Raw genomic sequence first — 15,764 nt, forward strand, 5'->3', positions numbered from 1 at the left:
CGTCAACCACCCATGTAAGCTTTATATACAGTTTATGGTAAAAAGTCTGACTCACACCTTGACTTAACTCTAGTTGACCTTTACCCAAAAACAAACACACATTAACACTGCCTAATCCAGTGAAAAAAAGATATGAAGTCACAATCACATGTTAAATTTAACTGCTGTTCCAACTGTTTTACAGAGACAATAAGAGAGTCCAGATTATGACGCCACTGAGGAGGGTCATAAGGTATTTCCCAGCATGTGACAGGAGAACCTGCTGCGTCAGCAGCCAGCGGTGAGCACACATTAAACTTCACTAGGAAGGTTGAAATGCCGGACTGCCAGACTCCGAGGAGTTTGTTGCAGGTATTCCAGGCTTGTCCCTTTCTGGCTAGAAAGACCTTTCTGCTGTCAGCCACATATGAACCAAGATATTTAAAGTCCTTGACTTCCTTGATGTGTGATCCATCCTTTATGTGATAGGGTGGGTAGGGTCCTCATTCATCAGCATGCATTCTGTTTTCTTGGAATTTAGCTTGAGTCCTACTTTGGCAGTGGCCTCTTCAAATGAAATGAGCAGAGTCTGGGCAGATGATGTGTGTTCTGCGGTCAGGGCGACATCATCCACATAGTCGAGGTCGGTCAGATATTTCTCGCTCTGGCGACCAGATCTTCTTCCAACCATGAGGCCGTGGTCTCTGATGTTGTCCACTGATTGCCGCAGAGCATAGTCCACCACGACGACGAACAAGAAAGGTGCAAGCGTGTCACCTTGGAGAATTCCCGCTGTAGCTGGGAATTCTTTTGTTGGGCCATCGTGGCTCTGAACGAAGCTGGTGGGGTTTTCGTACATTATGGCTATGGCTTTAACGATCAGCTCAGGGATTCCATAATTATGGAGGATGTGCATCATGGCTGCTCTGTTCACACTGTCAAAAGCCTTTGAGAAGTCTACAAATATGATGTTGCCTCTCCTCTTTGAGACCTTGAGTTCCTCAATGATTCGCCTTATTGCTAGAATCTGTGGGAGGGTGGATCTTTTCTTCCGGACCCCATTTTGGTTCCTTCGAAGAATCCGGTCAAGGTGAGGAGTTATTCTGTTCAGAAGAAGAGAGTTGTAGACTTTTGAGGCAATGGCAGATAAAGTGATGCCCCTGTAGTTGTTCGGTTGTTGGAGATTACTGGTCTTTGGTAGTGGTATAATGCAAGACTTGGATAATGCCTTGGGCTTCCTACCCTTGAATGTTCCATTGCAGAATTCCAGCAGTTGATTGTGAAAACACTCGTGTTTAGGGATGGGTACCGAATTCGGTACTTTTATAGGTACCGACCGAATTCAGTCGGTACTACTGAGTACGGACTCATGTAAAATCAAACGGTACCATGTTTCGGTACCTAAACGGTGTTAACTTTAAACTGATCATTGATTTCAACCTGTTTTCATTTGACGTCTTTGATTAACAAGCGTGCTGACGATCGCGCTATTTATTTTTTTTTTATTTACCTCCTTGTCTGGTCCTATCTGCTCAACGCGGCCACTAGCTGTTGCCCTCTTCCACCCCGGCACAGAGACGAACAGCCCGGCTCTAGGCCTGCTAGCCACCAGCTGCTATCTCTCCAATGTCTCTACCCGGGCTTGGCCTTCGTCTGCCTTGAGATGGGACCTTCCTTACTCCGTTTGCTCTCTCCATTCTTCTGTAGACCAGTCATTAACAGCTAGCAGCTAGCTGCTGCATCTCTGGTCCTCTGCCAATACTCCGCTCTTCAACTCAGGAATATTACCTGCCACTTTACTCCAAACTGCCTCGCTGAAATTAAATCCCTCAGACTCCTGCGTCATCCTCGATATGTGCACAGAGCAGCCCGACTCAACTTTGTTTATTCCAACCATACCATGCCCACAATACTGTCTGACCGGTGCTGCACCACACAGCTACGACGTCATCACAACAAATCACACGTGCACACCTCTGTGTTGACAGCATCATCCACCTCCCAACCTCTGTTCCGGCATTCTTTGATAACACTGCAACCATGGTACAAAATACACGTTCACTCAACAATAAAGCACTGCTCATCCTGGATGTTATATTGTTTTGATATATTTTTTAAAGTTTATATTTTGAGAAATAAATATGTTGAATTGAAAAATTGAGATTTTATTATTAAAAAATTAACATTTATTACCACATAAACAAACGCAAAAGTACCGAAAATTGGTACCGTTGAGTACCGATACCGATTCCCAGGTACCGGGTATCGGTACCTTATCGGTTCAAATGTGAAAGATACCCATCCCTACTCATGTTTCCATAGGAAGGTGAAGTGATCGAACCAGTCTGTCTGAGTTAAACTGTCCTGTAATGCATCAGCACCAATTAACCTGTTGAGATGTCATTTACTTAGACTGCGTAAAGCAAATTAAAGCAGCTCTGACCAGAAGGCTACACCATATGGAGCACACTCACCTTTCCATTCCCCTTATGTAGGCTTAATAGCTGCCCAGTGATATTATTTATATCAACACACATGCTGTTGAAGGATTTAATGGAAATAAAATTAGCTAAAAAAAATTGGTCCATTTCAAATGGGGACAATACTTATTAAAAATTGATGGGCCGCAGCATTTAAAACCCACAAATGGTGCTTTCAGTGCCATAAAATCATGTGCCTCCTTCAGCATGTGCAGACAGTGTTAGGAGATTTTTAAAATATATACCACTACAGATGAAGACTGAATACAGGCCCTAAAATGTAATTTGTAACATATTACATTAGACTGTTTCAATCAAGTATTCTAAATACTTAAATAATTAGTTTTGAATTACTTGACACTGGTCTTGCTTTGTCTGGGTCTTATATTTCCATGCTAAAAACACATCCCTGATACTTGCTGTGTGTCTCCACTGCCATTGATGTGTGGCAGCTGCACTGGGTGCATAAACATTTTTTGCACAAAAATATCTGTTTATGGGAAATATGTGCCTCACATGAAGTCTGGGGCAACTAAAACAAAAACAATCTTGAAAGGCACTCTGAGAGTGCAGACCTCTGCCAAGGCTATGAGCTATAAAAGCAAAAAATAATGTGTGCATCCATCCAGTGGATACGTTCCAAAATGTAATGTTTTTTTCTTTGACCCATGCAACACCCTTCCAAACAAGTTTCAAAAAGAGTAATCCCTTCAATTCAGCTAAAAACTGTACCAGAATACAGTTAGCCATATTTTTTATTTGAAAGGCATAATCCCATTACTGTATTCTGTAACTCTCAGACTCTGTGTGCAGATAAAATGAATCTTGAAACAGGCCATTATTCTTGATCTGAATATCACCTTTAAATTCACAACATTTCTCCCTTTAAACCTGCATTAACCAATTTTTGGGGGGCTAGATGGGGCATCAGAAACAACTGACATGTTGTCATATTATAAAGCTGACATGAGTAGCAAGCTAACAGAAGACACACAGCTATCCATCTCTACAGCTGATAAATTCTCCACTACGTTTTCCAGCTTTTTGCAAACTTTCTCAGTCTTGTGTATTTTCATTTCATTTATCCTTTATTTATTTCTCGAGGAATCATTGAGGACAACCCCTCATTTACAATGATGTCGAGACAACAACAACAACAAGAGAAAACACAAAAACAGCACAAACAAAACACATACAAAAACATTAAAAACAGTTACAGTGAAAGGTAGAGTTATTGGTTATCATAGTTTAGAACTGGCCCATAGTTATAATTGTGTTGAGTTTGAGTGAATGCTGTAAGATGTTCCAGGTAGATGCAGCAGAAAAACTGAAAGCAGTTTTTCCAAATTCAGTATTTGTCCGAGGGTTTTAAGCATTAAGTAATCGCTAGAGCGTGTTGGATAATTACTATGTGACCAGTTTAATAAAGTGCTGAGGTATGGTGGCATGTCGTCTATCAAGACTTTAGAAATGAAAAGGAACCAATGCATGTCTCGTCTCACGGATAAAGGTGCCTTGGACAAGTAGTGTACAGTGGGTTAAAAGCCCTTTCTTGAGCAAACCTTCCACCTGTTGCTGAAAACAACCATATGAGAGCGTTATGGGAGAATCAGCACAGTAAAGTGGTGGGCCTGACAACCAAAACACATGGCAGATACAGAATGGTTAATTACTGAGTATAGAAGAATTCTTCCATTCCATTTAGTATGCCTAGTAAATGGATTTACACAGCACTTTATAAAGTCTGGCAACCACTCAAAGTGCTCCACAGCACATGCCAACATTCACCAAATTATACACTGATTGCAAAGGCTGCCATGTAAGGTGCTAAACTGCTAATCAGGAGCGGTTAGGGTTTCAGTGCCTTGCGCTTGCTTGCAGTGTCGTGTGAGAGAGCAGAGAATCGAACCTGCTACCTTTACTGGATAATGTCAACAGCATATAGCCCCGATTAGCAGGGCAACCACCCCCTCACACACTCAGATTAAGTTAGGCTGCTCACCACTGCACAATAGTTGGCTCAGTAAGTGTATAGGCTTGATCCAGCCTAACAAAACAGTTTACTAATGTCCATCTGCTTGCAGTGTGTCACCAAATGCAACAGGCCAACCATCAATGAGCCAGTAAGATGAACGCTTACCTCCAAAAAAGAGGCAACAACACAAGAACAAATCAAACTCTTATCGTAAGAAGGGTTATATAACCCTGTATCGTCACCCTGTTAAAATAATCGCCTAGCTATTTTTTTCAAGTTTTGCAGGAAACACAAAAAAACTTCACAAAAAGTGTAACATATGACATTTAAGGATGTAACAAAGGATGTCTATTGGCATAGTAATAACACTGTGTGTAAATTATGTAACTTAAGAGAAATAAATTACTTAGGCAGTTTTTTGAACATGCCTTTGTGACTTAAGCAAGATATGGTAACACTTTATTTTGAAGGTGTCTACATTAGAGTCACACAAGCCTGTCAGAAACATGACATGACAAGTATCATGAGCATTAATGTTACTTCAAAGTGTCATTAATGTTCATGACACATCCCATGTCATGTTTATGACACGCTCATGTCACTCTTATGTAGACACCTTAGAGTAAAGTGTTACCAATATTAGTGTCAACAATAAAACACTGATAAACTAAGCTGATAACTAAACAATCTTCCTCTAGCTCCTCTTTGCTGGGTTCTTATCTGTTTCCTATGAATGTGGCAAATTGTCAAAGAAGTGATGATCTTAAAGGGGTAAAATCACATGATCTGATCAACTGAGGATGTAGGCGATTTTACCATAGGTGGCATGAGGAGATGATTTAGGCAAAAAAACAACAACAATTTTGACAAAAAATGACTACGGCGATTATTTTAACAGCGCGACGATATGTTACAATTCAGAGCTCCCTCACGGAAACATAAATCTTAACACGCCACGGCGGGCCAGAATTAAAACAAGAAACATCTTACCTGCAACTAGTCGGCCTACACAGGGTGGTGGTGGTGGTGGAGGTGAACAGGTTGGCTGTCATGACACTGTTCCCATACCGACTGCTATTAAATGAGCGCAATTCCCAACTGTTAGCTTGACTTTTACGGGAGTTAACCGAAACCGCAAACTGCAAGAAAAACCTTCTGTCCGAACTACTCGCGCGCAGCGTTAACGTCCGTCGCGTAAGAGATGACGTTCTGCTTATGGATATTTCTCCAGCCAAAACAATGAAACATTTATGGCAATAATTGATTATCAAAATTATTTACAAATGTTTAAATTACATTATTATGATTAGTACATTTCATTTTAATTAATTTATATATTTTTACCATTATTTTCTTGAATCTAATGGATAGAGAAGGGTCTAACTAAAGATACTGGATATAAGGAAGACGGCACAATTCAAGCTTCACAAATGCAATGAAATCGTATACACTTCCTGTCTCCTTACGTGGGCGTGGTCGCTCATTTATTTGTAGGCTATTTTTATTTTACTAACACTGGATATTTACCTCATACAGTCTGTGATATTTACACAACTAACAGTCACATTTAGCACTGCGAAAACTAGTCAGCTAGCCTAGGACGTTTTCGTAAATAGCTTAGTTGAAACCGTAGACTCGCGAGACTAGGTGACAGTAAACGGTCTGTGTTACCAGATCTCAAGACAGTAAGTCACATTAAATACAAGCTGCATGTAACAGTAAATACTTGTTAAGATCAGGATAGTCTATGGATCAAGGTATAGGACCTGAACTAATCGGGTTTAATGGTATGGTAAAAACATGACATGTGAAAACGTGACCAGAAAGAGAAGAAAACCAGAAATAATGTGTAAATAAAAGAAGGTTAGGATTGTGATATGTATTTTAATATGATCAAAAATACAAAAATAAATTCATTATATTACAGCTTGCAGTGAATGTGTGGGGGATGTAAACAACTGACACAGCCTGTCCAGCTCTGTGCATCATCATATATTATTACCAACATATATCAGCACATACAATGTCCGCTGACAGCAGCCCTTCCTTCATAAATATATAACAGTATAAATGTGTACAGATATAGTTCTGAAACTAAAAACATATTAGATCATGCTCTGCATAATGCATGTAGAGCGTTAAAAGTGTGTCTGTCTGATTGTCTGTCATTTTTAAATCACATAAAAAAAAGAAAACCTTTATACATAGAAAGCCTCTTACAAGTACAATTTCTCCACCAATTACGATGTTGTTATCTCATCCCAAACAGGACACATCACGCCTTGTTGCCGATCTGCTTGTAGAGAACCATCGAAACCACCATGGCAGCAATCTGTAAAGACAACAGTTCATTAACACTTCTAAACACAGTGTTATTGATCTGAGATACAGGCTATAGACTGTACAAGTTTAATACAGTTCTGTGGGATATATTCCTTACAATCATAGGTGCGTATTAGGTAAAACAACATATAAGGTCATAAGAGTTCAGCACAGCCTAAATTTAGGGTCCAGTCTTTTCATTCATTCATTCATTATCCTTCACCGCTTATCCGCACTCGGGTCGCGGGGGTTGGAGCCGATCCCAGCTGACATTGGGCGAGAGGCGGGGTACACCCTGGACAGGTCGCCAGACTATCGCAGGACTGACACATACAGACAGACAATCACACTCTCATTCACACCTACGGGCAATTTAGAGTCACCAATTAAACCTATTAAACCTAAGTGCATGTTTTTGGACTGTGGGAGGAAGCCAGAGTACCCGGTGAGAAGCCACGCTGACACATGGGGAACATGCAAACTCCAGACAGAAGAGGCAGGAGGCGAACCGGCGCCCCTCTTGCTCTGTGAGGCGACACCACCGTGTAGCCCCAGTTCAGTCTTTTCTCTCTATATATTGTTATATCTTGCTTCACAGTTGTAAAACAAATTTTTCCCCTCTTATAATATATACAAATATATTATGATTATTAATCAATCCTACAACAACTGAGTGTTTGGCATCTTGCTGGCAGTTGAAGTTGACATACACGATACACACTCGAGTAATGGGAACTAAAACTAGAACTAAAACAGCTAAAACACCTCAGGGTTAACACTTTAAAAGTGAAAATGTCGTTGCCATTTTTGAGCAGTTCATACACTATGCAGTTGTATGTCAGCCTAATGTGACAAAAGAACAAAAGATGAATTTGAGTTACTACTAATTTTACAGTGCACCACTTTGAACTTAATGTGTAACTTTCCGATGTGTATGTGTTACAGGTACAAGTATAATTTTATTTCCAGCTTAAGCTGCGATACTTCCCCTCCCAAGACTTCACAAATTTCCTTTTTACTTTAACTTTAGGTTCTTTATCAGTTAAATTAATCAACACATTTGTATGTGACACTGACGTGTCAAACTTTTCACCCCACAATCAAACAACACATGCACACAGCCGCCTGTGTGCACACAAATAAATGTGCCAACACATGTGCAGTGTTGTCTGGCTCTGACTATAATAGGAATATTTAAATATGTGACACATATCTGAAATTGATTTATTTGGGGGGGCACATTTTGCAGTTTGCTGTCTATGTTTTTTATATGTTAAAAATGTGTCTACTGACAAGTACTGTAACAAATTATTTTGGTTGTATATATGCAAAATTTATCAGGACATGACAATATGAGATAAACTACTAACAATTTGGAGACATGTCATTTAGATACCACTCAATATCATCAAGTAAACAGCACTCTTCTAGACTGGTGACTGAAATTGATACCTCCAGAGCAGCGATCGCAAGAACCACAGCTGCGATGATGACAGCGTTTTCCTCTATCAGCTGCACCAGCTTTCCTACGCAGCCAGCAATGTGCTGAAGAGGAACAAAAGTTTTGTTTAGCAGAAATAAAGGATGACTGTTGCACTAAATCATAACTCATGGTGTTGTTGCTAAAACGCATCAAGGTAAACCAAAAGTAAACTTTGTCTCTTACCGAACGCTCTGCTTCGTATTCATTGCATACGCCCACCGTGATGGTTTCATTGCAACATGTTTGTGGATAAACATTTACATTCTCAGTGTTAAAAGGGGAGCCATCAAAATCTGTGTAGTTCTTGGCTCCACAGCACTGAAACTAGATCACAAAAGAACAAATTGTTAATCCCAAATCATAACCACAATAATTAAATCATCATCAACATGGGTTTATTATTCTTTTCACTGTCACAGAGTAACAAAGTGTGTCTCTATTGCAAATCCTCAGATTCTATTCACAAGATCAAATTATTGTTAATGTTGGCCGGGCTGTATGATCTAAGAGCCTTTATCTTTGTCTTCAAAGTTGCATCAAATGTGTGAGTATTTCAAGATTTTTAATTTGCTTAAATGATAAATTAAACACACAGTACCTCCTTCATGGTGGTGTTCCAGACAGAGGTGAAACCCTCACTGTCACTGCGTCCAAACTGCTCTCCAAGGCTTTTTCCAACCTCTTGCTCCAGAGCCACAACAATCTGATCAGACTGAGAAGAGCACATTGATCATTGTACATAATCCAGGAGCTTTTAGTTCCTAAATCTGACCACTTACAAATATTGCAAAGTTTCACTTTCTGAGAGCCACTTACCAAATCATTGAAGACAAACAGCAGCACAACACCAGCAACCTCGACGATGAAGATAATCAGCACAATGCTGAAGAACTGGATTGGGAGAAATTGATAAATAATGCTATTAAATTCTTGTTGAGAAGTCTTTGAAAGGTAGCAGCATTGTGCAGCCACAAAATCAAGTCACACTAGTAGAGTGAGGCCTGGACAAAGAGCATTTAAGCAGATGTTAAGACAACAAACCTAAAACTACATGCTAAAATATTTGATAGCTTCCAGGACTGAATAAAAATGCATTCCTTTTGAATTCTCCAATGAGATAACATCAAATATTTTGACATTGACAGTTACCAGAACTCATATTTCACAGCCAAATAGTCTCAGTTATACACATAGTTCTCTTTGCCCTCCAGTAATAAATATGAGAGGTTTGTGTCAAATTGAACAGACCTCAGATTACCACAAGTAAGAATTTAATTAAATCTTAAATCATCCATCCATTATCTGTAACGGCTTATCCTATTTAGGGTGGCGGGGGGGCGGGTGGAGCTGCTCCCAGCTTTCATTGGACAAAAGCAGGGAACACCCAGGACAAGCAGCAGACTATCACAGGGCTGACACAACCACACAGAGACGGACAACTATTCACACTCCCAGTCACACCCCAGTCAACAATTAACCTAACAGTCTTTGGACTGTGGGAGGAAGCTGAAGAACAACACAAAAAAGCTCAAACTGACACGAGGAGAACATGCAAACTCCACACAGAGGGGCCCCGGCCCGGACTCGCCTATTAGATTATTTAATTGAATTGCAGCCTTGAATAAAAAGGTCTGAAAGAGATAGTTTCCCACCTTCAACAATGGAAAATTTGGCAAAATTTTAAACATACAGAAAACCAGATATGTTGTCTTGAATTTGTTTTCTACTAATTAAATAAAAATGTGCTTTTTCAAAAAATAAAATCCATCAGTCATATCCAGTTCACGTCTATCTTGTCTGCACTGAGGAATTCACTGGTCAATGAACTGACTGTCTAAACAATGGATGAGGCAAAAAGCCAAAATTTCCCTATCCCTAAAGTCTGCACAGTGACAAAGAGTGGAGCCTGTAGTATCAAGTTCCTGCCCAAACACAGACCTGAACAATCACGAGTCAATTACAGATGTCAATCAAGATGTTACAGTCCCAGTTTATAGAATTAAATAACTAATGGAAGCCAAATTTACCAGGAAAATGAAAAGTTGAAAAAAATAAACATGATAAGAACTACCTTAAATTACAGAAACCATCTTTGGGAAAACTTCATTTTACCTATACCTTGAGTTTTTAGTTTGGCTCATGTCTCATCCACTAACATGGAGGGGCGGGATTTATAACCTATACTGCAACCAGCCACCGGGGGCAATCAAGACAGTTTGGCTTCACTTGTAGGGAGCTGTCATGTCATCCATCTTTATATGGTTACAGTCCATGTCACTGGCTACCAGCTTGCTTTTATTTTCTTTAACCAGTGTAGGAATGAGGGCAAGAATTAGCAAGGTAGACAGCTAACTAGCCAGCTGCACAAATAGTAAAATTCAACAACTCAGCTACACTCAACAGCGTAGGAAAGCACATTGCTATCAGCAGAATCATCATTTTCTGTCATCACCTGTGTAGCATGGAAGCACACTAAGCTAGTGTAGTGTAAATTTACTACCTCTCTGAGTGAGATCAAAAATGGATCAAAGACCAAGTCGAAGTTCCTTTTAGTTGTCTTTATTATCAAACATCAGAATACACTGCCTAGGTACAGCGGAGGATAACTTTGTCAATTTCAAGGTTGCTGAAAAAAGGTGGTCCCAAGTCCAAAGGAGCCCTCAGTTCTCTCTGGCTTTTCTGTCTGTGTGTAAGATCATTTAATTTGAATGTTCCAGCCCATACATACTGTGCATGAGCACGTTTTCCTGGGAACGAGCACGCTGCTAAGTCTACTTTTCAACCTTAAAAGGATACAACCTATACTTGTTTATATTCAAATTCCAACGCCTCTACTGTCTGACAACTCCCAGATCTTTACAGTTCATTATTCTGGTTTGAACCAGTTGTTACAGTTCTGTTCTGAACAAAAGGTCAGACTGTGGCTTCTCCAGTAAAGCAGAACTCTAAAAGTAACATAAAATATACCACTTGTAACATAAAATATACTACAGTAGCTACAGTAGCTAACAAGCCAGCTGATACATGAGTATGTCAGGTCAATGACAAAAAATTGGTTGATCAATCAAAGGTTGCTCACCGTTAGCAGCATACACCTGCTCTCCTTGACAGCTCCGCAGCAGCCCAGGAAGCCTATGACCAGCAGCACAGCACCCACCCCAATGAGCAGGTAGCTGACGTTGGCCAGCACCGATAACTCAGACGGTGCATCTGCACTCTCCAGTAAACCCGTCAGAGAACCACTGTCCACCTTCACCCACACACCCACACCGAGGATGCCCGCACCTGCCAGCTGCATGATGAGGAAAGAAATAAGAGGAAGATTAAAGCAGAGACCGTGTCATTAAAGCACAGAGAAATAATGAAAAAAAAAATACTTGAAAAGATGCAGTACAAACAGGACTGAGCTACATTTTTTTATATAGTCAAGCAATAGCCAAGAAAACCTAACAAAGTGGAGTCGCATTATCATAAAAATGACTTGTTCTGTAATGCTCAGCTGGAATGGTTTAGAATTTAATTTGTTTTTTTAATTAATTGAAAACTGACCTTTTGTCTTTTCATAATAAGCATCAGCCTAGATGAGAGGATTGACAAATATGAGGCTACAGCCAAGGGTGCCTATTATCTTAGCTTAGCACAAAGACTGGGAGCAGGGCTAAACAGCTAGCCTGGGTCTGTTCAACGGTAACAAAATCCACCTATCCACTATATCTTATTTAATCCGTACTGTACAAGCAAGATCTATTTTTTATGTTCTGTGCTGGACTATTTTTTTGTTTGGGCTCAGGGACTTCAGGAGACTCCATAGAGTGCTGCAGGGATCATGTATGTTTGTAGGCTATCTATCATGGAAATTATCATTTACAGATTTTCCATTGGATTTTGGATTATGGCAGAAAATAAACTCTGTAGCAAAAAAAAACAACAACTTTTATGTTTGGTTCAGCAGTAAAATAAGTAAAAAGATAATTTTAGGCTATAAACTAACACATCAGGTTCACATGACTTCAGCATCACCAGCACAGAGCTGATGATTACTTTAAATGTCCTTACAACTCTGTGGTCTCATTTAGAATACATGTTTTAAGACAGGTTAAAGCTTCAAAATTCACAAGTGTGGTAATTACCCTTTGGGGATGAATAAAGTAATCTATCTATGTATTTTAAGTCGTGGAATGAAGCGTGGAACTCTTTTAAGCCTGTGTTAACTGCAGACCTTATTTCAGGAGTCGAACCTTTAACCTGTTAAAAGAACATTGACTTCAACATAATGGAACTAGAAGTGCAGAAATACCGACTTATTTCTGGGTTTTGGGACTCATTCCTTTAGCACTCTATTAGTGAGTGATGATTTAGCTTTAGAGATTCTGGGTTTAGTTTTATTTGGACAAGCTAGCTGTTTCACCCAGCTTCCAGTCTTAATGGTGTTGTATAACTCTCAGCAAGAAAGTAAACTCTTTCTTTCACCTATCTCTGAATCCAGGTTTTACTATAAAGGAGAATTTTACACAAAACCAAAGTGAATCGCTCATACCATCTGATAAATCATTATTATTATTATTCTGTAGGTTAATGTATTCTCTCTAGCCTGTTTTCTTGTGGAACCAGGTCATCATGAAATACAGCTGCACAGCAGAAGCAAAACGTTTTTTTCTTTATTTCCAACTCACAAAGATGGCGCCATTGAAGATGAACATCATCATCTTGAGAAAGCCGGAGCAACACATCTTGGCAGGTTGTTTTTTTCACACTGTTGAAGAGAGAAAACAAAAAAGTAGTTAAGAACTACAGTAAATGGTTGTATAATTCCATCATATTTCCTTATTGATCTCTTAGGGGATTTTTGTTAAGTGCACAACTTTGCATTTTACCTCTCGTAGGACAATAATCGATGGTGTGGGGATGGCTTACAACACAAGCGCACACCGACATGGGTCAAATTACATTTGCTTTGGTTATACATTAACCACAGTAACTGGCAGGAAAACAGAGAGGGTCTTAATCTCCTCTAAATGTGGCAAGTTTGTCATACTGACGTAACACAAAGTTTCGGTTGAAGTGTGAGATAATTTCATATCCACACTTTATTTTTCACTTAACCTTGCCTGCCAGTTATTTAACGCATTACCAAGCACACATTTCAGTCACATGACATGTTTGTTGGTTTCCTCTTTACACATGAGTCTCCATCTGGTACAGAGGGAGAAAATTCACTTCCTTCAGCTCTGAACTTTTGCACTCTTCATTGTAAAAGTGCATATGCAGTTTTATAGCACTTTGACACTCTCTGATGTCAATTTTACCATCAAATTATAACCCATGGCTTTGTAAGCAGTGCCTAAAACTTTCTGGTAAGTCTTCACAACTTGAGTTTGAAGTAAGGCAAGGCAATTCAAAGTGCTTTACACAAAACAAAAAAAAAAGGGAATTAAAATGCAGCAGAAAACAGACGTTTTAGAACCAAAAGAATAGAAAAACAAAAACAAGCTACAGTAAAATAAGACATAAAACATAAGAATAAAAGTTACAGTGCCATGTAAGAAGGGAATAATTTAATAAAAGGGAGAACCAAACAGAACGGTCTTCACCCTTTATTGTCAATAAGCCATAAAATAATGAAACAGGTTTAAAGTGTGTGATGTAAGTAGGCCAATAACAGGTTTTTCATAATATGGCTCCAATTAATCAAAAGTCCACTGATGAGTTTATGACTAATGGTGTCTTATCAACTTACTGGAAGACATGCTGCAAGTAGCCCTGAAATGCCATAAAACACATATCACTGTGTCCAACCTTGCACAACTTTGTTTTTCCGCCTGTTCTGAGTCAGATAAATGAGCGCACTTTTATAGTTATTGATCTTTTGTTTTTATTTTTATTGCTGCTTCAATTATATTATTCAGTGGAAACCTACTTGGCAACTGTTATTTTGTTTCCAAGAGGTAATAAAAGGTTTTCATAACACCAGCGAAATCACATGTTGTTTAGTTGGATACGTTTAATGGAAGTCTGGACGCAGTAAAACAGGACGGATAGCAGTTTTAATATAACTTGAAAAGACAGAGAACATTTTAATTTTCCTTTATTGACTCTGTTTCTCTCTGAGAAATATAACAGCTAAAGGAGCGTGTTTCATCTGCTGTGTAGAGTCAGAATTCTTTTTAAAAAAAAACAACAAAAAACATATTTAGATAAGATTAGATTAGATTATACTTTATTGATCCCACAACGGGGAAATTCACTTGTCACAGCAGCAAAAACAGAAGCAAAAGGTGTGTCTACTTCTAGTGTTGAATATAATATAATTTATGCAACTTTATAATCATATTCACTTTATTTCTTGTATTTTCTACTCCACTACAATTCACACTACACTTTTCACACTTACGATCTTAATTTATCTGATAACTTACAAGTTATTTGGATTCCTGTCCATTTGTTTTTTTGTCCGTTTGTGAAGGATGCAATGTTCCTTTATGAGCTAAATAACCATTTCAAACCTCTAAGATCAGCTGGAAAATGCATCATCACAAAGCTGAAAACTGCTGTGTTTTTGAACTGAAAACTTTATTTTTAAGAGATATGTGATCCTCACAGGACAGGGATGCTGCAAACATGACAATCTTATCGGACATAATGCATAGGAACATAATGAAGCCGTAATATTAATCCTGAAACAAACACTGACAGGGGACATTTTAATGCACAATATCTCTTTTACTTTTCAATGGTCTTCTTTAGGTACATTTTTAATGATAATCCATTGTTTTATTAAAGTTATGAATGCAGGGTTTTTACTTGTAGTGGAGCATTTTCAGTGTGCCATTAGTAATTTTACTTAAGTATCTGAATACTTCTTTCATCACTTCATCAAGAGAGCTGAGCTGTATGTTACTTGGCTTGTCGAGTCAGTTGGTAATTTTAATAAAGTCAAGCCATTCAAATATGAAAGCTACTTCAACAAAATAGCAATACTCATACTGAGCAATGGACATCAGGTGACAAACAACCTGGCTTTGATAGGTAAACTTTTCATTATGAGGGAGAGATATGAGAATCTTAATTATAAAATACAGTGTCTTTTATTATGCCTTTGATTAGTTTTCACCTAAAGTATTATTATATTTAGTGTTATTATAGGGATTATATTAAAAATAATGTTTTTTTAGTTGTCGGTCATCTACAATAGCTCGATAATTTAATTTAAATAATCAAGTTTGAAGCTCGTACCTGTGCAGTTCTGCTGGTATGTCTGCTGAGGTCTGATCAGTCAGGAGTGTCTGCTCAACAAGGTTTTCACAAGCCCTTTTATCTTCTCACAAGTTTCACAGGCACACGCACACAGATAGGGAAAAAGAGTTCATGCCCTTCACGTCACAGACTTTCTGGGTAAGCAACATTTCCTGGTGACCAAAGTCCCTTCAAAAATAGAACAGAAACTTTTACGAGGGGAAACTTGCAAATATAATGCTGATTATATTGATTAATGATTGATCAATATTGATCTCAAAACACAGGACCC

At 38.8% G+C, this 15,764-nt stretch overlaps 1 protein-coding gene across 1 annotated transcript; it reads right to left on the reverse strand.

Moving 5' to 3' along the window:
* Positions 1 to 6,277: 6,277 nt before the first annotated feature.
* Positions 6,278 to 15,616, reverse strand: tspan34a (tetraspanin 34a). Its single transcript, XM_059339417.1, has 8 exons — positions 15,473 to 15,616; positions 12,913 to 12,992; positions 11,319 to 11,531; positions 9,056 to 9,130; positions 8,838 to 8,951; positions 8,423 to 8,563; positions 8,209 to 8,301; positions 6,278 to 6,766 (listed from the first exon to the last, which is right to left on the reverse strand). The coding sequence occupies exons 2-8, from the start codon at positions 12,967 to 12,969 to the stop codon at positions 6,710 to 6,712; spliced, it is 750 nt and encodes a 249-aa protein (XP_059195400.1). The 5' UTR covers positions 12,970 to 12,992; positions 15,473 to 15,616; the 3' UTR covers positions 6,278 to 6,709.
* Positions 15,617 to 15,764: the final 148 nt, after the last annotated feature.

The sequence above is a fragment of the Centropristis striata genome, chromosome 1, assembly GCF_030273125.1.
Source record: "Centropristis striata isolate RG_2023a ecotype Rhode Island chromosome 1, C.striata_1.0, whole genome shotgun sequence".
Taxonomy (NCBI): Eukaryota; Metazoa; Chordata; class Actinopteri; order Perciformes; family Serranidae; genus Centropristis; species Centropristis striata.

Excerpts from the sequence above, each read along its gene's own strand:
- tspan34a (XM_059339417.1), bottom strand. The coding sequence starts at position 12,969 with ATGTGTTGCTCCGGCTTTCTCAAGATGATGATGTTCATCTTCAATGGC. Across the intron at positions 8,952-9,055 it reads TGTTTGTCTTCAATGATTTG|TCTGATCAGATTGTTGTGGC; the intron begins GTAAGTGGCTCT and ends TGCTCTTCTCAG. Across the intron at positions 8,564-8,837 it reads GGAACACCACCATGAAGGAG|TTTCAGTGCTGTGGAGCCAA; the intron begins GTACTGTGTGTT and ends TTTGTGATCTAG.